This window comes from Periplaneta americana, chromosome 10 (assembly GCF_040183065.1).
Source record: "Periplaneta americana isolate PAMFEO1 chromosome 10, P.americana_PAMFEO1_priV1, whole genome shotgun sequence".
Taxonomy (NCBI): Eukaryota; Metazoa; Arthropoda; class Insecta; order Blattodea; family Blattidae; genus Periplaneta; species Periplaneta americana.
In genome coordinates, this window is record NC_091126.1 from 140,474,594 (window position 1) to 140,501,515 (window position 26,922).

Below are 26,922 nucleotides of genomic sequence, written 5' to 3' on the forward strand. Positions count from 1 at the left end.
AAACATGAGTTTCAGCAATAAAATAAAAGAGAGAGAACATGAAAAAGTAAACAAGTTTATGAGTTATGAGGGAAATGCTTCATCACTACACAATTTGAATTTTGAAAAAAAAAAAAACAAACAAACAAACAAAAAAAACACACAAGTAATTTTTTTGAATCGTAAAAATTTTTTTTCATATAGCAGAAGGACAGTGTTTGACACACACCAATTTTCATGATTGTACAAGATACAATAATGGAGGCAAAAATGTTGAATATTTCCAAAAATTTTACTGCTGTAAGCTGTATCTAACCCCTTAAAGAACAAATGCACTAGTTCCTTTTATCCATGTCTATACCATTAACAACGTGTTCCTAGTACCAGAAGAGTTTTACACGGGATGGGATATTCGACACTCGAATCCTTTTACCACTTTCGAATCCTAACCTAAAAAAGAAAACTGTTAAAAAAAACCAGCGATTGTTGCAAATTTTGGTGGTACCAATATCACCTTCTAGTGGCCCTGTTTTCCATATGCCATCTAGTGGAATCTTCCGGACTTAAAAGAAAGATTCAAGTCACTAAATCCCCATTTCTTTGTGTATGAAGTGATGTTTTTATGTGTGCATACCTTAATTTAACACATTTTCAGCAATTTTAAGTGTCCTGCCTTCTGAATAATACTATACAATATAATTGAAGTGAATAATACAACATTATTCCTTTTATTTGTATTTGTTATAACATTTTTTGGAGGTAGTCCCAGGAATGGTCCAGAGAATGGAAGACATCAATCAGTATAAATATCACTTTTATTTCAAATGAAAGGAACTCAAACTTTGTATAAATTCAACAGGAACAAGAAACTATCTTACGAACATTTTGATTTCTGACTACCGGTATTTCCATTGACTACAACACAAGAATACTGTTTATGTAACTTAAGGAACTCTTTGTACTTATCTAATCTCAATATGTGCTTCCCATTTCTGTTCACTTAGAACATACAAAACTAAGGCAACCCCTCACGTTAGACAAAGAGATTCTGAATGTTAAATAGCAAAATACATTTAATGTAGCAACATAATTACTTATCATATTGTAATGGATTCTGTATATGGAAAGGAATTAACATACTTTTGGTTCCATACAAAAAAGAATGAGGATTAAACAATGTATTACTCTTAAGTATCTTGCCACAGAGAACAGGTAAATGGCGATGTTTATTCCTTTCCACAAGCTAATTAATACTGATCACAGCTAGACCATGAAGCATCTCCCTGATCTGAAGATTATTGCAATAATACTGTTATACTGTTTCAGTACCACTTCTTCTTGGGCTTCCATTCATATCCAGAGTACAAGTTCCTGAAAGCAGACAAGTTTCAATTAGGAAACAACATTACTACTATTGCATTTCTTAATATAATGCCTTTGTTTCAAGCATCAAAAATTCAAATAAATCACTGATATAAGCTTCATTTTCATTTTCCAACAGAATACTGAAGGATCCTTTATTAAAAAAATTACTAATGATAAACAAATTAATGTATTGCAAAGTAAACTGTACACTTGTCCTTCACTCTGTGACTAAAGTAATAGTGCTTCTGGCTAGTGGATACAGGTTCAATTCCAGTTATTTTCCTCTGACAGGGACAGGGCATATTCTTTGTTTTAAGCAGTAGCCTTGCAACATACTCACTATACAACCAGGAAATTAATTTACTTGTAAATATTTAATCTGATCTGTAAATCTAAAGACCCAAGCATCAAAGGCATATGATGAAAGCATTACGTTGTAATTCAGTTAATGTTAAAGAATAGAATAGAAAAAGGAGAATTTGGAGGACAAATTTAAAAGGTACGCAAAACGCGTCCTTGCAAGGGGTTTGGGGCTGTAAGAAACTAAATATGTGAGCTCCAAGCTTGTTGGCCACTAGTCTCACTCCGGATTACGCTGCTCCACTGAAGGAGTTCTAGAAAATTTAGAAGAGGAAAAAACCGAAAATGGACGTAACCTCTTAGGTACCACATAATGTTAAAGGAACATCCTTTTCGTTAAATAAGTTTCTGTACCCACCACGCAGGTATGTGGAGTGCTGCAGTAGCAACTCACATGGTGTCACGTTTAGGGTACTCCAAATTGTGTAAACACTATCAACATTACCAACCCCTGCCCCTCATATAAATGATCTCATACTGATTTGAAAGAATCTTGTCATGATTAAAGAACGTCTTTCTTTCAATGCGTGGAATCAAAGCTATGTTCTTCCAGTCCAAAGCCAGTTGCACCAAGCTGGTACAGCTCCAATTTTTGTAATACTTTTATGAAATACACTTAAATTTCATTTGCATTAATAGAACAAGGGCTTTATATTAAGAATACAATAGTAGTTTAATCCAATATAGATGATTATGAAATTTAATACATATAAAAAAAGACAAAGATGTTATATATGTATACATTCAGGTATCATTTGAGAAGACTTCTTCCTGAATATACTTATTCCATTTGCCACAATTCTGTGAAATTGCAGGCAATATATTGAAAACTTTTATCAGCTTTAACACACTGCCATATGTTACTTGGTGTCAAATGCATTTACAAACTCAAGTCAAAGTGAAATTAGTCAAATTCTGACTCTCTCTACTGTATTTCCATTCACCTTCTTCAATGGACACACATTAATGTGCCCAACTCTGACAGACGATGAAAAATGGGGGAGTGAATTAGAAATAATAATATGACTACAATGAAAATTGTTCTCATATGGCATTAATATATTTATCATGTTTTTAAAGCCATAGTCATTTAAAAAAATTGATATGTACGTAATGGACAGGTTTCAGAAATGAAAAGAGTGATACAGAAATTCTGTACATAATGTAAAGGAACATTTTGTATGAATGGTGGTTGCTGATGCCAACATAAAAAACCTACCAATATGATTGTCAGAAACTGAATCTGAATCAGCCAACATCTTTTACTTCCGGCATTAATATTACCCATTTCATTGCCGAGCCTAACCTCAACGCTGTCAGGCCAGTTAGAGTTGAAGAGAGAATAAATAACAGTAATATTTTAAGGGCTGAACATATGAAAATGCTTGGTCTTTTGTAATCAACAGTACAGGGTTTAAGAAACACTGAACAATGTTCCAAAGATGAGTGATGATGTCATGTATAAATTCAGATGAGACAAATATGTTACAGAGTAATATTCACCAGCGTGAATTTTGTAGTAATGGTATTTTATTGAATTACACTTTCAACCGAAGAGATTATTCAGCATCAAAACTCAATGTGGGCTTGAAAATGGCTGATTAATTTTGCCTGGAACGCTATGTTAAGAAAAAGGTTCTTTCAGATGCCATAAATATAAGACACAAAACCAAGAGTTTTACTTCATTCCCAGAAGCAATGCTAAGGATTTTACCACCATTTAAGAGGAGAGGTACAGTACATCTATCGCTAGTTATAATTTCACTAGTATTTTAATTTTTTTTTCTCAGAATCTGTATGTCCTTCAAAAATACAAAGGCATGCTTCACTATCTGCACCTCACTAAGTAATTTTAATGAGGGAAAAATTGGATCAGTGTCGGGTAGAGTTCCCAGGTAGCTCAGTTGGGAGAGCATTGGTACGTTTAACCAAAGGTCCCGGGTTCGATACCCGGCCCCGGAACAATTTTTCCCTCGAAATTATTCAAATTAACTTTACAGGGAGTTATACCTGAAAGCTTGATTTGCATAATACACGTCACTGTATGTAACAGAAAACCACAATTTAAGTCACACAGAGTTAGTGTGCACTCAATGTTGGTTGCTTGATGGTTGTCAGCCCACTTTGAGATCTGTGGATATAGAGGGAAAAATTGGATTGGTGTTGGGTAGAGTTCCCAGGTAGCTCAGTTGGGAGAGCATTGGTACGTTTAACCAAAGGTCCCGGGTTCGATACCCGGCCCCGGAACAATTTTTCCCTCGAAATTATTCAATTTTAATGTTCTTGAAAACTTAATAGATTTTGATTTGAATTATGAAAATTTGTGAATTACTTCGTTCAGCTGGAGAGCATTTACATGATAAGATAGGTTAATGAAACTCTGCATGCCTTTATAGTTCTCTTATATGAACAACATACTCTAAAATCTGTAATGTAGAATGTATAGTATATTTATAAAAAAAAAAATTGATATACATTTCCACAGATAAAACGACCTTCAGACATGAGAGGCATACATTTCGAGTACAATATTATGGCTTTTGCTTATATCTGGCCTTTAAGACGACCCCCAAACTATACAGTGCATTCGTAGCTCGGCTGGACTATTATAACATAACCTAAATAATATAAACAAGTGTTAGAAAAGTTTTAATTAGGGATGATGAAATAAACAAGAAAATTTTTAATTGTGGATGATGAAAAAAAAATAAACATGAATAATTTTAAAAGGAACAATTATTGAAAGTACAATTTTCAAATTTGAATGTTTTAGTGGTCCGGAGCTATGAACGCACTGTATCAACCATCATGGGAAAAGGTGAAAATGAAAACAATTATAAAATTATTTTTAAAAATTGGGAATTTATAACAATAGGATGGCACAGAGGATGATTTGTTATGGAATACTGATGAAGTTGAAACTGACTCGCCACATTCACTCTCTGCCTCGGATGACAAATGTGATGATGATTTCACAGGATTTTAAATACACAAGTCGTATTTTATAATGGTTTCAGTGCAGAGTTTTAAGGTCTTCTTTTATCTGCCATATAAGGCAACTCCTGGTTTTGTGGGCATTTTTATGATTAAACTGTCGTCATATCTGTGGAAATACACAGTAATATGAAATCAATATTGTTTTCTTAAATGAACTACACATTCTACAATAAAGATTTTAGATACATAATGTTTTTCACATGTAAAATTTAATTAAAATATCTTAAGTACCTTTTGAGTTATCAGGTAAACGCTCTCTGGCTGAGCAAAATTTAATACTCCACAAATTTAATTGAAAAAAAAAAATAGCCATTAGGTTTTAAAAATATTACAATTGCTTAGTGATGTTCAGGTAGTGTAAATCAAGCATGCCAATTTTTATTTCCAAATGACATAAATTCTGAGGAAAAATAGTGAGCTAATAATACTAGTGGGAGATATACCTTCCCCATTAAAAGCCATTGCCCTTGTCAAGGTTTGAATTCGTAAACCTCAGATCCAACAGCAAGCATAAGAAACTGGTAGGCAATCTAGGATGAAGAAATCTATGTGAAACGAACCAGACTGGTCATTACCAGCAATTGAATTAATGGTCCTTCCCATAATGAAATATTAAGAGGAGATATTTAAACAGTAATGCAATGATTTATGGGTAAATTACTTCACTATAATATTTAAAACCTGGCAACAACCACAAGAAGTAATAAATTGCTATTGAAATAGACTAAAAGCAGAAATGATAATGAAGACTTGTGATATATAATCTTTCTGCGAATCTTTATGCATAGGTCAATACCTTCTGAAACTTGTCCAAGTACTTGGCAGATACTCACATGTGTCCAGCAGCAGTACTGCAGCTCCACATGAATCTGAACGCATTCTTGAAGCAGTTGTGTACGAATGCCAGATAAATCACAATATTCAACACACCAATTCGCACTAAATTTTATATGGAAGCGTTAAATCCCAGAGCAAGGACAGAAGTTTTCATTAAATTTCCTCATTTTCGCATATTAAGATAATTAAATTGTAACTGTGAAGTTTAAAATCTTGAAGCTCTTTAAATGTTCATAAATAAGAATACAAGAGAAGTGATCTGAATGTTCTAAGGCCGCACGTCCTTACCTCCAGACTGTGACATCAACCTGGAGCCAGGCCTGTGAAGAAATAGCCATCAAACATTTGTCACTCAGAGAGGAGGCCTAACTACATTGTACTTTTAAGGTGCTGGCATGTTCCAAAATGGCTTTCTTCTTAATCTTCTGTTTTTTACGACCCTTAAACCAGCATTTGCTCATTCACAGAGTTCAGATTTAGTGGAATTATAATAAAGAGAAAAATATGAAGACAAGTGTTATATTGCATGTTTCCACGTACTCGTTAATTTTTTTTTTTATTCTAGTGATATTTATTTTATTTTATCTGTTTTTGTTTCATCATATTTTCCGATAATGGTATGTCTATCATGTGATAACTTATGCTACTTAAAATCATAATTTTCCTTCCTGTGTGTACCTAATAAATATTGTGTTCATTGTACACTTTGTACTTAACTATTTTTATTATTATTATTATTATTATTATCTCATATTTTTATACTTTGTATGTCTAATTTATTTTGACTTACTGTTCACGTTTTATTATGCATTTTCCCTTCTTTCTATATGTTATATATTACAGACAGAACATGTACAACCACATGTAATAGAGCTATACAAAGTTTATATCAGAACTCTAAAATCCAAATTATATTACCAGATGGACAAATAATAGAGCCTATAAACACAACCAAAGGTGTTCGACAAGAGTGTGGATTATCTCCACTTCTATTCAATATATATCTTAATAGAATCGTTCAAAAATGGAAACAAACAGTAAACAGTGGAATTCCGATAACAAAGAATAAAGTAGTCCAAATTATATTGTATGCCGATGATCAAGTGTTACTATCAGATTCTGAAGACAACCTACAAATAGCAGCGTACCAACTATTTAAAATCGCTAGCAAATATGATATGAAAATCTCTGCATCAAAATCCAAAACAATGGCAATGTGTGGAAAAAATATACAACGTGTGAAAATTGAAATTGATGGCAAAATTACAGAACAAGTGTCTGACTTTTCATATTTAGGACGTGTATTTGCAGAACATAAGAGTGATATTGATATTAAATTACAAAAATATAATAAATTGAAAGGTATAATACAAAGACATTTTAGTAAACAGATGATGACAGACACTAAATTAAGATTACATAACATTACATCAAAATCTGCTCTCAAATACGGAAGTGAAATTTGGATTTTAAATAATAGAAAATCTCATAAACTTGAAGTAGCCCAAATGCGTTTCTTGCCATCATTGTTGGGAGTCACTAGATTATACCACCAAAGGAATAGTGCCATCAGAGAAAAACTTGGAGTACTCAATTTAACCGAGGAGATAACAAGATACCAACAAGAATGGAAACAGCATCTGCTGGGAATGGAAAAAACTAGACTCCCAAAATTAGCATTCCAGTACGCTTCAACAGGACATTGAGATCAAGGACGACCAAAACATCGGTGGAAAGACGAAGACCATCTTCACTAGGTTCACCGTCACAGGCCATTTTGACCTAAAACTAACCTGTTCATGATGATGATGATGATGATGATGATGATGATGATGATGATGATATTATGTCTCATTTCTACTGATTGTTTACCTTGTATTATGATTATCTACTTCAGTTTTTTTGTGTGCTGTATTTTGTAAATTTAAAGTTTTTTTGTATCGCAGTTTTACTCCTGGTTGAGTGTTACAGAAGGCCGTATGTCCTCAACTCTGCCAGGATAAATAAACCATTATTATTATTATTATTATTATTATTATTATTATAATAATAAAGTTCTTTAAGTACATATTTACCTTTCATTCTCTATTTACAACATTTATTATTATTATTATTATTATTATTATTATTATTATAAAGTTCTTTAAGTACATATTTACCTTCTTTTATTCTATTTACAACATTTGCAGAAAATGGAGAAAAATTTCTCTTATTTCAAACATTGCACTATGGGAAAGCAGAGTGATATTGCATCATTATTGTAGATATGTGTCACTTAATGCATATTTTCAACATTTTGACATTTAACTTTTAAGAACTTTTTCTTTGGAGGCAGTGGGGCCAATTGGCCTCTGATACCCGTCTCGAATTTAGCTTAAAAATATGTAATCACGTTCTGTTTTCTGACAAAATAACTATGCTTTTGTTACCCTTAAGACACTTCTAACATCATTAATACAGTTTTGCATGATATCTGTTAAACAGTGAGAACAAATAATTATTTCACAGGCTTTTACACAATAAAAACGAATTAAGACAAAGACTTGGATCAAACTGAATCGTAAGAATTTGTGTAAATATTAGAAAGATTCTGCAATTTGTGTTAAAACAACATTACCAAGTTTTTCTACACTAGAAAGCTTTTTCTTCTCAGATGGGAACAAATTGGTAGCACAAAAAACTCACAAATCATAGCTGCATGTTCTCCTCCATACAATCAAATTCACTGGAGTAGAATGCAATGTTTTATGCCTATGCTTTTTAAATCCAGACAACATTATTGCTAGTAGAAAAGCAGTTTATCAGTAACTAGGGTTGCCAACTTTTTTTTTTTTTAAGAAAATATGGGAGACTAAGGAATCGACAAAATTTCACATAATATAAAATAAACAAATTATTCGGTTCATTACTAAGAACAACTTTACACTTTTGGAGCTAGGCTTAAATTAAAAGTATTTCGAGACAGATTTTGTCTTGTGTAATAGTTGAAGTTGGCTGCAGTTTTTAGCTCTGATTTGATTAAATGTGTCGTACTCATGTTTCGAACATCTATCCGATTATTGTTCATGAGATGAAACACCCTCTTTGTATGAGCATTATGAGTATTACTACTTGGTATGCATTCCAAATTTATGACATTAACACGGTTTGATTTTAAATAGATGAGAACTAAAACCCATTTCTGGCAAGCATTACTTTCTATGAAGATTGCACATTTTAATGCATTTCTTGAACAACAATATCCATAATACAATCATCTTTCATGGCAAAATCAAATGTTTTGGATAAACATTTTTACATTATGCAAAAATAAGGGAGAAAAATGCTCAAAGAGAAGATTAATATGGGAGCCGGGAGACTGTTAAAAATTAGGGGCAAATATGGGAGATTCTGGGAAATATGGGAGGGTTGGCAACCCTATCAGTAACAGTCCTCACTAATGCTCTAAAGTGAAATAATTTAGAGAACACAATAGTAAACAAGATCCGCGTGTAGAGAAAATAATTATAATTGTGTAAAAACGCCCATATTTTCTTGTGAATAAGAATTTAGCGAGATGAATTTAATTTCAGAACACATTAAGTTCATTACCAATAATATTTAAATGATTAAAATTAATAAAGACTGCAAGACATACAGGTGTTATGTTTAAACAGAAGAATTTTATCAAGATATAAAGCAATGCTCACTTGTTCTCTAAAAGGAGCTTTCTTTGAACGGTTGTCATCTGAAAAATGTGTTTTAGAAGTCGATCTATGTTTGAAATGATACAGCTACCAGTAAAACTCTCTTTCTGCGACAATGATTAAAGTAAATTCAACCTTCAAATTGTTAGATTTCACAGAGAACATCTTGCAAAGAACTCTAGAACTTCCTTATCCTACGAATCCAGTCACTTTATTACTATTTAAGCATAAATATCAGTGATTATTATTATTTCCTTTCCGAGAATATGAGTGAAAGAACTACAGGTATGAAGAATGTAACTGAGGCAGCAGTGCTGAAAACAATGCACAATTGACATTAAATCTTTCACTTTCCATTTAACTTGTATTATTATTCCGCCTAATCACTTGTGATTCCCCAATTTCTATACACTTTAGAACATAAGACATTTTTTGTCACTCAAACTTGGGATTTTATGTTTGTCACGGATTATGTATTTATTATATAGTTTAGCACCAATGAAAAAATAAGAACTTTCAATTATGTAATTTCTAAAAATGTAATCATGATACAAACTTTTACTATTTAAGCACCTTCAGGCCTTAATTGAACAATGTGGCATTTCTTCTGTTAACCTGTTTGGTAAATAGTTCACAAGTAAAGACAAGTACAAAACTATGTTACAGTTCACAGCTGCAATTACAAAAGAAAAAAAAAAAACGAATGATGCATGAACATGTGACAGGACAAATGTGGATGCAATTGTTAAAGATATTAAATAGATTTATACGGTACACTAAGAATAAATAAGTGTATGCAAAAATTTCAGACAAAGTTAAGCACCCTGTAATCACTTGCAAGCCCCATAATTAACTAGTGTCTCTTGTCATAAATAAGTCTGAAGAACGCACCGCTATTTTGGAACATAACAGCAAATAAGATGTCAGTATTTTAGGAAGCTGAAAGTACGTATATAAAGAAAATTACGAATTCAAGCATTCGTGCATTATGGCAAAAATTTCCCTTCTAGTTATATACATAAAGCAACAAAAAAGCACAAAAATAATATTCTATAATACAATACTTTTCGACAATTGACACAGTATATGTACAATTGCAATTATCAAAACAGGTTTAACAGCACTGCAGCACAAAATATGAGGACATTCACCACCACCACAAATACTACACCAAGAACTCTACAGTACAGAGTTCAACAGTTCGAGTATCTAAGCAAGACTAGCGCGAAACAACCACAGCAGTTCCCTCAAGAGAGTAGGTAACTAATTATGAAGTAATAATACATAATGATGGAAATCTGAAAAGAAAAGAAACAGTGTAAGAAATTGAGAAAAACAGAAATAAAGAGAAATGGGTGTATTGAACAAATTATAGTAGGAGGCCTACTAAAGAAAATAGAGTTATCAGAGGTTTCATTCTGGTTCTATTGCTTCAGAAGCATAGCTTATTTTCTGCTTTAGTTTGCATACTTTTCCAACAAAATAAGAAGCCAAAGAACCAGAAAAATAAAAAACATATACAAGGAACTATAGTAAACCAAACCCCTCCTGTATACATTACAGTACAGCCTCGATTATCCATTTTAAAGGGGACATAGTGAAAGGTTAATCAAAGAAAACAGGTAATCCATACTGTCAATTTTAATGGACTTAAATCTGAGCCAAATGAAGACGCAATACAATTGGTCTACTTTTTATGCACTTTATCATAGACAATTTCCTTCTCGTATCCATTCTAAGAAGGGAATTATCAGTGAGCTCATGTCAAAAACTACCTTGAAATTTCGCTGACAGAATCTACACCTTATTTCACCTTACAGATAGCATATACAATAAAAATTAGCTAGGAGGTCAAACTGCAGTTTTCCGATATCAAGATAGAAATCTCTATTAAACACTAAAAGAAAATCATGGAGTTTAATCGCTGGGTTTTTGCATCCCTATATGGATGTCCAAGAGTATCACAGCATAGTGGCGGCTCGCGTTAAGGGGCACATGGGCACGTGCCCTCCCATTCATTTTATTTTCCCACAAAAAAAATTAAATAAATAAATAAAGCAATTTTTGATTAAAATTATCCACTCAAAACTTAATGATTTAAGAGCTTCCATTCAGGTATAAACATACTGTGAAATGTGAATGCCTTCAGCTACCGTTACATCGAGCGAGTGAAATCGTGGAAACATGTCTCGGGCACCGTAGTTGTAGTGTCCATCCTTTGCACATGTGCACAACTACTCAGAGTTTCAAGTGCAAGAGAGCGGTGTGAGGTGATGGATGCGGGGATCGAGAAGATGAGAGGGGAAGCATTTGCCAGGGCTCAGTGATTTGCGTGGCCATCCTGTGCACATGCGCAAATGGTTTTAAAATGTAGAACGCGGATGAGGAAGGCGTTACGTATAGAAGTATGATGGTAACACTGTCATGGCTCGAAGAACCAACTGAGTTGCCAGCTTAGCTATTCTGTAGTTAGATCTAGTTTTTTTTTAGATTAGTTACTATAATTGCTGTATTTCATATAAGAGGTAATGCTTTACTATGTTTTCCGATTAATTTAGCTATTAAAATTAAACCGTTTAACAATGTTCATATAGAAGTTTAGCTATATTCAAAATTATGGTAGGCTGCTTTTTTTTTATTAAGAGTGTTGGCAACATTGATAACCGTACGAAAGACATGTTATCGGTTCCTGTGTTTGTATTTGTAGCGACAATAATAAAATTCTGAGTGTTATTAAAAATTCTCTTCTTTTTTATTTGAAGTGTGAAGTTAGTTATACTAGTGTTTGTTGAGTGCTTGTGTATTTGATCATTTCAATATGAATAAAGTTAGTGAACTAATTGGAAGGCAATTAGATTTCGACAACAGAGTTCGCACCAAGAAAGACTGACAGCATTAGCAATGCTTTCAATTAAGAGTAAAATGGTGTGTTTGATTCCTAACTTCAACCAGCGAGTTATCGAAATATTTGTTCAAACTAAGGATCGAAGAATGGACTTCATCTATAAATAGAAAGGTTAGTGTATATTGCATTCTTTATATTTACATTTTGCTATTGAAATTTTCAGCAATTATTCAGTGTGGCAAGCCTATGTTCGTGTAGTGAGGAACTTATGGGTTCAATTAATACAATATTAGTGTTTTAAGTTGTGCCCCGCTGAATAATTTGGTCACCAGCCATCACTGTCACAGCATGCCACTTGAATCGCTTATTTCAGAAACCAGTCAAACGTCAAAACAAGAAAAAATGAGTTAAAGGTGGCACAATGTTCTATGAGGATATATGTATATTTCAGTGCTGAAAACTGTCAAATGCAGTCCTCCTGTAATGGTCAGGCATTATGTTGAATTTCGTGTTTAGGTCAGAAACCAGTCAAGTGACAGCACTTGGTTGGTTTCTGCAGTAAACTTCGGATACATTTTGAGTTCATAGTTTTGTGACAAACTGATTGAAAGAGTGTTTTGTGATTAGTGTAGTGGTTTTTTAATAGTAACAATAGACCTATATCATAGTGAAATGTCTCGAAGTTCAGAAGACGAACCTATACCTAAAAGAAAAAGAGGAGTGGTAAACAAAAGTGCTTATAAACGCAATACTATTCGAAATGCAAGGGTAAAAGGAGAAGGCTATGTTTCTTATTTTGGCAGGGAAGTACCTCAGAAAACCAAGCCCGACATTCTCACTTGCAAGTGCAATGCGAAATGTGATTTAAACATTAATGAAGAAATGATAAATGAAACATGAAGGTATTTTCATTCTCTTGAAAATAAAAACTCTCAAGATAGGCCTACCTATATTCAGACTTTGGTTGAGGTTACTGAAGTTACGCGTATACATAAAAAAAACAAGGTACAGAGGAAGAGTTGGCAATGAAAATGTTCATGAAGGCACTTTTAAAAGATCTCATTCTTACAATTATAATTTAAGAATTGGTGGTGTACTGAAACACGTTTGCAAGAATGTGTTTATGAAAATTCATGGTATTTCACATAACAGATTAGGGAGAATTTGTAAATTATTGCTTGAAAATACTACCCCTAAAGACATTACAAATTTCCTTTAAAAAATATGAGTTTTATAACAAAATCCTAAACAATTCGAGAATTATGCCATAAAAATATGTTTGCACCACTCGTTTATTGCAGAAACCTGTTAAGTGAAAAACTTTCTCGTATTTTTTTACAGCTAAGTTAAAACACACAAAAAAATTTTCCTTAGATAAAAAGTATTGATGTATGTACTACTTTCAGCAAAAATATCAAAACCACTACCAAACCATTTAGTCTAATGTTAGAGTGTTTCTCCCCTCCCCCCCCCCCCCCCATAATTGGCTAACTTGGCGCTTGATTGGTTTCTGAAATAAGCGATTCAATTGCTGCTGCATGCCTGCTTATCAGGCAACATTGCAGCTTCAATCTCAGGATCTTGCAGTTGAAACTCGCAGCTGATTTTTGTGTGTGGCATACTTACAAGACATCCTTTCTGTCAGTAAAATTTCAAGGCAGCTTTCGATATGAGTTCACTCAAAGTTCCTTGGAAGTTTGCCAATTACTAACAAAAATATTCGGGCAAGGAAGTGCGAACTGAAACTTTAATGATAATCCAAAGGGAGTGACTGTATTTATTTAAACTAGACACAGAAATGAACAAAAGTTACGAATTCAGCATTCAGCTAAGTTACACTGTTCATGGTAGGCATGATTCACATAGTAGAAAAGAGCAGTGTAAGCTGAATAATCTGCAAAAGAGTTAATTTAGGGTTAGATAATCGAAGTTCTACTGTAATTATAAAAATATTTTAAAAATTAAATTCTTATGTGTATCAATTTTGATTGAATGCAGTGCAACCATGCTAATCAGAAGCAATGAGACAGCCGAAAGATGCAATGATTACGATAACGATATATGAAACAACAGTCCTTGCACAATACAACATTAACTTTTAGACACTAACAGGATAAACTGCATAGGCTAGAACTCAGAATAACCCAAACATTAATTTTTAGGATGTTCTTCCTGACAGGACGAGTGTAAGAATCTGAAACATTTATAGAGATCGTCTCCTATTTAAGTTCTTTGAACGCTAGGATTATTACATCATCCGACTTTTCTACCATATATTTCCTTCTTGTCTAGAGTGACCAGATTCACATCAATAGAAAAGAGGACACAAAGCTTCAAAAAGGAGGACATTGTTCGAAAAATGAGGGCAGAAAATATGTACTTAGATTTAGGTTTAGGTCTATGTTATACTATAAATTACGTCAATATATATTTTCTTACAAAATATTTTCAGTACAGATTTAGGCTTATATCATACTTAAAAGTATGTTAATATTACAAAAATAATTATGATAAAACTTAATACAGTGAAACCCGTTCAAACCGGAACCTGAATAATCCGGAATCCTGTCTATTTTGGAACAATTTATTGGTCCTGGCGAAATTCGTATGTATTATGTGTAATTTTCCCTGAATAAAACGGAAACTGCCCAACGTGGAAACGGAAACTGCCTGCTACTGTTCAAAACGGAAATAATATTTTGCACACACTATATTTTGTAACTATATTTTGAAACAGCATGTAATTTCAAGGAATATACGAAATATGTAGGTCACTATGATAAAAACAAGTTTTCTTTGCAAAATTTTAGAGGGTACGAGGGTGTGTTGGCCTGTCGGTCATAAATTTTATTACCCTGTTGACTAGGCAGACCAGTCCCTTCAAAGATTTTCAATGCTTCACACCCGTAAACTGTCGTAGCTAGACAGAGCGTAAGTGTAGTGATTTCCTAGTAAAAAAAAAAAAGTTGCGTAAAATATGGCATTAACATTAAGTGATAAAGTAAAAGTTATGGAGTTAAAGGAAAATTAGAAACAAAGTGTATATGAAATAATGTTGAAGTTCAGTTATGGAAACCTCAGGTGTGACACTTTAAAGATAAAAATCATAACGAGTGAGTGGCTTGCGGCCAATATTGGTGACATACTGTAAAAGAAACCAAAAAACAACTGTTTATGTGGAAATAAATTAACTGTTGACCTTTCAAAGAACATGCCAATTTCTGGATCTATTCTGCAAAGCAAGCCATTGAACTGGCAAAGAAATTAGATAAACCAGAATTCAAGGCTTCTAATGGATGGCTCGTAGTCCAATTAGTTAATAATGTGCAGTGATATACAGTACAGTATTATAGTATAGTGTTAGATATTAAATTGAATGAGATTAGTAAACTTTAGTAGTGTTTAATGACTAATGAGTGAGTTACGATAACATATGTATAGGAAATGAGATTTTAATCAAGATGATTCACAAACGGAATAAGCGACAGAAAGCTGATTTAAAGTGAGTAGTGTTAAATGGAATATTTTGTACTTCTTGCAGTTTCCGGAATGCCATTTTGTTTTTCATGTATACAAATGATAAAATATTCCATTTTAATATAAGACCTGAATAATACAGAAACCTGTCCACAAAGGAAAAAAAAATTAGCACCATGTCACTTCCGTCTTGAACAGGTTTCACTGTAATAATGCTTTTACAATTAGCTACATATGAAAGTCAAGGGAACTATAATTATTAAAGTTATTAAAGTTTGCAGTTTCTGGAATGCCATTTTGTTTTTCATGTATACAAATGATAAAATATACCATTTTAATATAAGACCTGAATAATACAGAAACCTGTCCACAAAGGAAAAAAAATTAGGACCATGTCACTTCCGTCTTGAACAGGTTTCACTGTAATAATGCTTTTACAATTAGCTACATATGAAAGTCAAGGGAACTATAATTATTAAAGAGGACAGAAAATATCTACCCTATTTGGATTTAGGCTTAGGCCTGAATTATACTTAAAATTATGTCAATATCTATTTTATTACAATATACTTATGATAAAACTTAATAATGTAAAATGATTTTACAGTTAACTACATATGAAACCCATGGAAACTATAATTATTATCAAAATGCATAAAAAGATTGCACAAAATGCGAATTTTATATTACTTTGTATGCAACTGTTATGATTGTTGGCAAAGAGTATATTCTGTCGATGCTCCTGCCACCTATAGGAAAATTACTTGAAAAAGGCATCAAATCAGATAATTTCAAAATATCAGACATACAAGTTACGAAAACGAAGACATTTCTTGAATTTTAAAAAATCTGCCCAAACCCCGGACAAAGGTCTGAAAAGGAGGACATGTGCGGACAAAATAGGACATCTGGTCACCCTATTCTTGTCCACAAGAGGCCTATGTAATCTCATATCAATCACTGAGTTGTCTATTAATTTTGTCATAAATCTATATAGAGAACTGCGTATCTCCTAGTTCTACTTCTCTTGTGAAGTCGTACTTACAATTAAAGAACCTTCACTCTCTTCTGGGTTTCAAGGCATGATTCTTGGGTCCGAAGGTAGAACAGTAACTACTAAACAACTGAGGGCAAGCTAATACAGTACAAGTTTATATCTGTAATTATTAAGACCTGGAAGTTCATGGCCTAAAAACTGCTAAATATGCATGAAAATATGCCCTTAAATGTGCAAAACATGTGAATAAACCTGCATTAATAAATGAAGAGAAATTTAATGTCTTGTATTGGTATGACTGTTAATAAGTATGAATTTAATTTATTCCTTAAAGGTTGAAGCAGAGGTGGTTCCAGCATTTAAAATCAGCCATCAGTTGCAGTTCATGACCAACACGTGAATGAGGTTTTAATTTGAGAAACTGAAGATGCTTTTGTAACTTTTTTCACGTCTCACTAGGTTATTGAGAAGTATTTAAATGCTGTATTCTTCTGACAAAGATAAATCTTTAGTGCAATGAAGGATTTTCATTCAAGAATGACTCGAATATCACACAACTGTTGGGATCAAGGTTTTTAAAATAATGTTAGTCACTTTTTCCTTTACTTTTTGCCTTACACTGCCAGGAACAAAACTCAAATTAGATTTTGTTGCTTAAAAAACAGCTAGTGACATATGTAAGGGAGAGCCAACAGTTTTCAGTGACATGATTGCTTGTGTGGTAAACTGCAAAAATGAGCAGATATAAATATAAGATTCACTTCCAACTCATTGTTTGCTAATAAACTTTGAGCTGTCTCAACAGACGCAGCATTTACTTGAGTCCAACACATTTATCACCCCCTTTAACTGCTTATAGATGCAGAGTATACTTACTTACTGGCTTTTAAGGAACCCGGAGGTTCATTGCCGCCCTCACATAAAGCCCGCCATTGGTCCCTATCCTGAGCAAGATTAATCCATTCTCTATCATCATATCCCACCTCCCTCAAATCCATTTTAATTATAAACCTCCCACCTACGTCTCGGTCTCCCTAAAGGTCTTTTTCCCTCCGGCCTCCCAACTAACACTCTATATGCATTTCTGGATTCGCCCATATGTGCTACATCTCTTCTGTAGGGATATGAGCGTTTATAACTACGATATCGCACCATCTACCCTTAAGTACTAAATACGATAACCTATCACTGATAAATTCGACCTTTTTTACTGCTGATTTTATTCTTTTATGAATAAAGAATCCTGTTCCTAATTGGTGATTATCGTTTCCTTCCCCATAATACAACAAATAATCTCCTATTTGTGTTATGCCATTCCCATCTAACCTAACCTCCTGTACTCCCACAAAGTCTATTCTATATCTAGCTAGTTCTTTTGCTACTAATGTTACCCCTCCTGTTCTATATAGACTTGTAACATTCCAAGTACCAAATCTCAAAACCTTATTCCTTTGCTGTGGTCGTGCCAGAGAATCAGTCCCATTCCGAGGCTTATTTGAAGGATTCGTAACAAGCTGTTTTTTACGGTGATGGGTTGTTAGCCCTTCACCCAACTCCCAAGCTGGAGAACCACCCCTCATCGGCTGTCCGCAACTGCTTATTCAATATATTCACAGCTACCCTCCATATCTGGAGGCAGTCTCCTTGATCCGCAACCTGAGGACATGCCATGCCGTGGTGATAGGGACCCACAATACATGGAGATGCAGAGTATAATAAAAAAATTTATAGAGACACATTTTCCCACAACATTTATGTCATGTTACCCATTGGGTTAACACTAGTGGAGGAGGAAGTGGAATATTACCTAATATTGATGTAAATAACTGAACTCTTTGATGGACATTTAATAAATAATTCGAAAATTGATCATTCGTAAAATATATAAGCATACAGTTATACATTCCAGGTAAAAGTATGCAAATGCATGAACTTCTGGGCATTAATAATAATAATTGAGGACGTCACCCAAATAAGGGCGTAGAGAGCAAAATGTAGTTCTGATATAAACCAATTTCAATGTTGTCGGCTGTCAGATTCATCATAGTTGTGTCGAAAAAGTATAATTTAACAGTGAAGAAAAACTTTTTGGACACAACTGTGATGAACCTCACAGCTGACAAACACTAAAATCAGTTTATACTAGAACTACATTTTGCTCTGTATGCCCTTATTCGGGTGACGTCTCAATTGTAACAGATAGCAGCAGCACTGATTTAACATAGATCCAATCCCTATGATAGACTACAGATTAACTTCTATGCATTATTCCTGGAGATGAATTTTTGGGTCAATATGGCTAGTTAACTACCCAATGCTGGACTGAAAAATTTACCGCCATTTTGAGCTTAAGTTACTGTTTTAAGGGAAAAAGAAATGCTATACAGCAACAGACCACAAAGTTGTAAATATTCATTACATCTGGTCAACTCTTCTGATTAACAAGGTTAAACTGCTATTCCACATTATTACTGCTTGCAACGCAGGAAGGCAAAAACTCATTTAAGCACAAACTGAATATCAATAACAACATGCCAACACAAAAACGGCTTTGATGAAAGGACTTGCTAGGGGGAAAGAACTAAAAAATATTAAGCTAGAGGTAACAGCACAAAAAATACAAAAAGTGCTTTATTACAACATATTAATTATCATTCTCTTCACTAAATAATAAAAAAAAAAATATAACTCTTCATAATTAGTTTACAGTGCTTCAAAGAATGCATATATTCTGAAACACAAGCAGACTAGTCCTTGTAGTGTTCTGAATGTTACAATCATACCTCGTGACAATCACAGCAACACTACAGGCAATTCAAATTACTTAATTTTTTCAGTAAACCAAGTTATGGAAGCAAACTCAAGCTACAATGTACATTTGAGAGTTTTGCCGGAAAAAGAGCACATAGGTCAGTCTATCATTGGTATACATATCCTCTTCTTCCAGCAAAACCCTCAATTAGCGACAAGTCACAGATCAGATTTTCAATACAGTGAGATTATCTCATTTGTAACACCAGATGTGTCTGCGCAATTCTGTTCTGTCAGTTGCAGATTACACTGTCATCATAGGTAATATCATCAGTATTAGTATGAAGTATGATACAGGAAAGTTCTTCTATGCTCGCCATGAAAACTTAATGGATGCCAAAATGCAAAGCTCTATACATTTCAAGTCCTTGACACTAGAGGGAGTTGGTCAGCAAATGCATTGCAAATGCGATTTTACTGCAATTTGTAATATGTGTTTCTAAGGAAATTGAATGGACTGGCTACAATTGTTCTGAAATAAATCAGCTATCGATTTGTTACTAATGACTTGGCTGGGTCACAAGTTCTCAACCAATCTCGGTGAAAATGATACGAGGCACATCCATAAAGTAACTTTCCCACTTGTCCCACAGCTAGCAAACCATATGTTGCGTGAAGCGTGTACGTGATAGAGTAATGTCCTGACATGGTGCATGCGCTAGCAGAACTTCCCGAGTGCTCTCAGTAGCTTCGTTGCATTGGTTGAAAATGGATCTTCCTATTCCAGCTCCTGCCACATGTGAAGTGCGGTCAGTGATAAAGCTTTTGAATGCACAGGGCATAGCACCGATTGAAATTGATTGTCAGCTGTGCCATTGTTACAAAATATAGTGGCCATAAGGGAGGCAGCAACTTGTGGAGTTTTTAAAAACTTAAATTACTTAACGACGCTCGCAACTGCAGAGGTTATATCAGCGTCGCCAGTGTGCCAGAATTTTGTCCTGCAGGAGTTTTTACATGCCAGTAAATCAACTGACATGAGCCTGTCGCATTTAAGCACACCTAAATGCCATCGACCTGGGCTGGGATTGAACCCGCAACCTCGAGCACAGAAGGCCAGTGCTACTAGTGGAGTTTGTTGAGAACTTCGCTGTAATATACAAATATAGATCCATGTCATAAAATATAATGCATGAATTTAAATTACGAATCTCTCTCATACCATATCCATTTAGATTGGCCATATTAATTTATTCTGCATGTGCTTTGTTATAAAATGCATCTTCAAAAGAGTTCCCCTTCCAACTCTTCTCTCATAAATTTTCTCAATTACCTCATTTCACAGCTTGAACATTACGATCTTAAAATGAGTGCAGTCACATCTGATGGAGCAGCTTGAATATGCTTCTAAATTCTCTAACGCACATACTTATCTGTATTTTTGTACAGTATACATGTTTGCGTTTCGAGATATATGTAGTTATAATATTTATTGCAACTAGATTAAAATTTGTAAATTTACAGTCTCTATGAATGTTTTATTTCATCAAACACAGACTGTTTACTGATATTTCAGTTGTGGTTTAACGCAATGTTAAACTTAATAGCCTTAAAAACTATTTTGTACAAATTACCTTCCAGAAATATAAGAAATTTGAGAGGCACTACTAATGAAAGCTGATATAAAGGAACAGGAAGCCATAATCCTGATTCATATTAGGATTACATTCCTCTACCATATATCAATAGGACCGATACACTATTCTACTGGGTGAGCAAATCAACTTCTGGCCAGAAAGTAGCAAAATTGCTATTAGCAAGTGATTCTGTAGCATACGTCACAGTCTTGGCCCAGATCACATCACATTAGAGTGAGTGGGAGACAAGATCAGAACAAATGTTGAGGGCAATATGATAATACAGAGCAGCTTTATGCTCATGTGAAAGTATGCAAATATAGTACTGCACAGTGAGTTTCTATATTTGATAAATGAGCGGTACTCTGCAATAATAAGTATGCACACATATCTTGGTATAGTCACCACAATTAATGTATCAAAATAACAAATTTAATAACGAGATTTTGATGAATACATGAAAGTTATACAAATAAACTATCAATAACACTCATTAAAAACGCAGATTTGCAAAGCCCTTTCTTTAATGAAAACAATGTTACTTTTACTTACTGCCAAACACCCACTTCTTACACATACCTTGTTATTGCAGAGCACCCTTCAATTGTTACCAAATTCGTTCTGTGAAGCTAAAGTATTAGCAAAAAATATTCCCAGGTGTCAATGTTCCAAATCTTTCAATGTGAATAAATTTCAGGGGAACACTGGATGACATGGACATGGCTTGGAAAATTCCATTAAAAATTGCTTGGCACATTTCACAGGAAATGGGTGTATCTTACAGTTTTGTGGAAAATGCTACATGACTACTGAAAACCATACAAATTTAGAGTGGTGCAAGAAATACTACAAAGTGATTCTGTTGGGTTTTAAATAGAGTGCATGACTGAGAAATTGGCTCTAATCCCCTTCTGTTTTTGGATGAGGCTTGGTTTCATCTCCATGGGTTGGCAAATAACTAAAGCAACAGTTATTTGGAAGCTCTGACAAACCCAAACACGTTCATTGATCAAGAGACGAGACAATAGAGGGTATGGCAGGCCCCAGTTTTTTAAATTGTTCATACTCAAAGGTATATCGAAAATGATTTTGTCCCCTTTTCTCGGTGAGTTAATGACAAGGCAGCATACTTCTGTTTTTTTCCAGCAGGAGTCTGTGACAGCACAGACTATTGACTATTCTATGCACGAACCTCATATTGTGTTCGAGGATATAATTATATTATTATTATATTATGTCGCGCATACTGACATGTATCCATTTGCGCTGCTGCCTACTTTTGGGGCACCCATTAGGTCACATTATGATCGCCCTGTATGATAGGATGTAGGCAGAATGATTGAAGATGAAAGTGATGGCGAAATGAATCCAGGGTCCAGTGCCAAAAGTTACCCAGCATTTGCTCATATTGGGTTGAGAGAAAACCTTAATTGGCCAACTTCTTCCAACCAGGATTTGATCCCAGGCTCACTGGTTTCGTTGTCAGACATGCTAACCACTACTCCAAAGCCGTGAATATTGTTGTTATTATTGTTATTATTATCATTAATATTATTATTGACCTGTTTTACTACGAAAAGAAAATGACTAGCGAATAGTATTTTTAGAGTAATGAGTGATTAATATTAGTGAATTAGTAAAGGATCAAGATAAGAGTAGTAGAAACTGTTTAGTGCTACTGAATTATATTAGTATCAAGGCATCAGAGTAACGAAGGTATGAATAGGAATTATTTGATGGTCGAAATAGTTGTTATAGCAAATAACGAACTGAATAACAAATCGGAGATAGAAGTGAACTGATATAAACAGTAAGATATAGGTGAACTAGTGAAAAAATAATGAATAGCAAAAGAAAGGTAGGATAAGTATTAAATAGGCGATAGACTGAGCAATAAAAGTGGAGATAGCTAGTGGGAATAGGGTAGTTTTAAAAAAAGTGTACTGCAAAGAAGTGTTTTTTGTAATAATTGTTAATGATGGCACCATATACGTGAAAATGTGAGGTCCACCATTACATCTAAAAAATGCTGTGACGAAATATATATATATATATATATATATATAAAATTATATCATACGTTATTAATATTAACTGGGATGTATTATAAGCAATAACATGAGCTGCTGCCAGGAAGTCAAAACGAGGATAGCAATGGCAAAGGAAGCTTTTATTAGAAAAAGGAGCACCTTCTGCGGACCTATACAAAAAGAACTAAGGAAGAGACTAATGAAGTGCTTTGTGTGGAGTGTGGCATTATATGGGTCAGAAACATGGACATTACGACTACAAGCATTTGAAATGTGGATATGGAGAAGAATGGAGCGTGTGAAATGGACAGACAAAATAAGAAATGAAGCTGTGCTGGAAAGAGTGGGTGAAGAAAGAATGCCACTGAAACTGATCAGGAAAAGAAAAAGGAATTGGTTGGGTCAGTGGCTGAGAAGAAATTGCCTACTGAAGGATGCACTGGAAGGAATGGTGAATGGGAGAAGAGTTTGGGGCAGAAGAAGATATCAGATGATAGACGACATTAAGATATATGGATATGTGGAGACAAAAAGGCAGAAAATAAGAAAGATTATAGAATACTGGGTTTGCAGTGAAAGACCTGCCCTTGGGCAGAATACACTGTGTGTATATATATTTTATTTTAATAGGTTATTTTACGACACTTTATCAACATCTTAGGTTATTTGCGCTTCTGAATGAGATGAAAGTGATATTGACAGCGAAATGAGTCCAGGGTCCAGCACCGAAAGTTATCCAGCATTTGCTCATTTTGGGTTGAGAGAAAACCCCGGGAAAAACCTCAACCAGGTAACTTGCCCTGACTGGGAATCGAACCCGGGCCACCTGATTTTGTGGCCAGACGCGCTAGCCACTACTCCACAGGTGTGAACTGTATGTATGTATTTATTATTATTATTATTATTCTCAACCTATACCCACTGATTTTAATATCTGGAGATTTTTAAAGCGTAAAAATATGTAAAAAATAATCTACATACTCTGGAAGAACTGAAAAATAGCATTCGCGTAGATACTGTCTCCATTTTCTCAAAATGAAACAAAAGTGAGTGATGTATCATGCCTGAAAGAGGTGCCAGAAGTGTTTGGAAGAAGGCAGACAATTTCAGAATCTTCTTTCTTATTTTTAATAAGTACATTATATTTTAACTGCTTAATATAGTAGTAGCCTATGTTATGTTTAATAGTTTGTGTGATTTGTTGAATAATCCATACTGTGCTGTCTACATAACCAGCTTGTGGTCACATGCTCACTGATAGCCTAAGTTATCACTTTCCAAGCAGGAGATAAATTGTTCACCCAGCAGTACATAGTGCTGATGATGTGTAATTCCATATCACCAAATTATGAAGACCTCAAAAATCAGTCACTTCAATATAGTGCATAAAAGAGAAAAATGTAGCTTGTCTCCTGAAAGTTAGGAGGTCATGTTTATTTCTGCAATCAATAATTGAGTAATGTCACAACATAAAATACTATTAATCCTATTATATCCTACTTTGCTGCAATTTCATATTATGAAAGAAAAAAAAAAAAAAGAGGACATAATTATGATACATGACTTTTAAACTGAATAATAATTGAAGTCGAGTCAGAGTTGAAAGGACAGTGCAATTTTCTGTCAAGCAAAAATCAGACTGCATTTACATAACAAATTTTTCTTTCATTATACAGTATATAGATTATCAGGACCGAAAATTTGATGGCATAGAATTTCCCAAAATATTATCTACAAAACGACCATTAGAAATTACAAATGATCTAAAACCAATAGAAAAAAGTAAAGTAGAGAAAAATGAAAAACAGAACACTATTATACATTGCCAAACAAAGTACACAATCATCAGCTTATTTCCATATCAGATTATCTCACTTTATGGCAATGATGGCATTACTTTGGGGTTACATCAACTTCTTGTCTATGCGGATGACGTGAATATGTTAGGAGAAAATCCACAAACGATTAGGGAAAACACGGAAATTTTACTTGAAGCAAGCAAAGTAATAGGTTTGGAAGTAAATCCCAAAAAGACGAAGTATATGATTATGTTTCGTGACCAGAATATTTTACAAAATGGAAACATAAAAATTGGAGATTTATCCTTCGAAGAGGTGAAAAAATTGAAATATCTTGGAGCAACAGTAACGAACATAAATGACACTCAGGAGGAAATTAAATTGAGAATAAATATGGGAAATGTCTGTTATTATTCGGTTGAGAAGTTTTTTCATCTAGTCTGCTGTCAAAAAATCTGAAAGTTAGAATTTATAAAACAGTTATATTACCGGTTGTTCTGTATGGTTGTGAAACTTGGACTCTCACTTTGAGAGAGGAACAGAGATTAAGGGTGTTTGAGAAAAGTTTCTTAGGAAAATATTTGGGGCTAAGAGGGATGAAGTTACAGGAGATTGGAGAAAGTTACACAACACAGAACTGCACGCATTGTATTCTTCACCTGACATAATTAGGAACATTAAGTCCAGACGTTTGAGATGGGCAGGACATGTAGCACATATGGCCAAATCCAGAAATGCATATAGTGTGTTAGTTGGGAGACTGGAGGAAAAAAGACCTTTGGGGAGGCCGAGACATAGATGGGAGGATAATATTAAAATGGGTTTGAGGGAGGTGGGATATGATGATAGAGAGTGGATTAATCTTGCACAGGATAGGGACCGATGGAGGGCTTATGTGAGGGCGGCAATGAACCTGTGGCTTCCTTAAAAGCCATTTGTAAGTGAGTGAGTAAAGTATCTAAAGAGTGCAACCATTCGGCTACCCAATCATTCACGGAATAGGCGTGGTAAGCACAATAAACCTCAGGGTGCAGTGCAAGCCTTCTTGTCCCTCCTCCATACAAGAGAGAAGTGAAGTATCTATAACAACATTTGAAAAACTGGGAGGGGACAATGACTAAAAACTGAAAGATTTATAATTTTGAAACAATTATTGAAATATCACCTATTATAATAATGCGTGGTGCTACAACCCATGAAGGGCCTAGACCGACCAGCCGGCTGCTGGCCTCACGTCCACATGCCGAAGCAGAGGTGGACAATCATCCAACCAGAATGAGGTATCGTGTGATTAGCACGATGATCCCCCCAGCCGTTATAGCTGGCATTTGCAACCGGATTTCGCTACCTATTGCAGCTCCCCAAGTGCATCACGATGCTGGGTGGGCACCGGTCCCATACACTGGTCGAAATTTAATGAGAAAATTTCTTCCCCCATGAGGACTCGAACCAGCGCACATTCCGTATCGCGAGTCCTAGGCAGGATGCCTTATACTGCAATGCCATGGCGCGGGATATCACCTATTACACCTATTAATTAATTATGCAATTTTTGCAGTCTGTGTATCAACACAAAAATTTATCATAAAATTAACACTGGTTGTACAACACCAAATAAAAGATATGTCATTAAAATCTGGGTCTTCTTGCTGCTATTATTATTGCAGTGCTTACATCAGGGGCATGTGTTTCATTATGAAGTCAAATTGTCTCTCATTTTATGCACTATATTCAACACATATTTACAGTTCTTATAATTTTACCTTCCATAATAAATATAAATAAGGAGTCAACATGGTAATCATTTTCCAGTTAACATGATAAGGCTGTTCACTACAAGAGCAAACTGGTGATACATTAACATTCAGTATCAAGATGATGACACATACTTTCTCATTATATGTTTCACTGGTTTTGCAACAATACAGGCCCTTTATCATGGTACCAATGCCATTCCTATTAATCATTTATTTTCTTAGACTACAGTAGTAGACAAAACATATTCTTAAATGAAACCATTTATGCAAGGATGATGACCTTAGTTTTGGACATAGTTTTGCAACAATACAGCCCCTTTATCATAGTACCAATGTCATTCCCATTAATAATTTATTTCCTTAGACTACAGTAGTAGACAAAACATATTCATAAATGAAACCATT

General features: G+C 34.3%; 1 protein-coding gene across 4 annotated transcripts in view; it reads right to left on the bottom strand.

The window, feature by feature from the left end:
- Positions 1-776: 776 nt before the first annotated feature.
- LOC138708047 (isocitrate dehydrogenase [NAD] subunit gamma, mitochondrial-like) overlaps positions 777-26,922 on the bottom strand; it is an 87,086-nt gene continuing 60,940 nt past the window's right edge. For 2 of the 4 annotated variants that reach the window (XM_069838160.1, XM_069838162.1), the window contains 2 exons: positions 5,827-5,858; positions 777-1,350 (listed from right to left, as the gene is read on the bottom strand). In XM_069838160.1, the coding sequence (XP_069694261.1) occupies positions 1,292-1,350; positions 5,827-5,858 (91 nt within the window). In that variant the 3' untranslated portion in view covers positions 777-1,291. Of the gene's footprint in view, positions 1,351-5,826; positions 5,859-10,187; positions 10,523-26,922 lie in introns of those variants that run through there. The other 2 variants (XM_069838161.1, XM_069838163.1) reach the window with 2 other exon arrangements.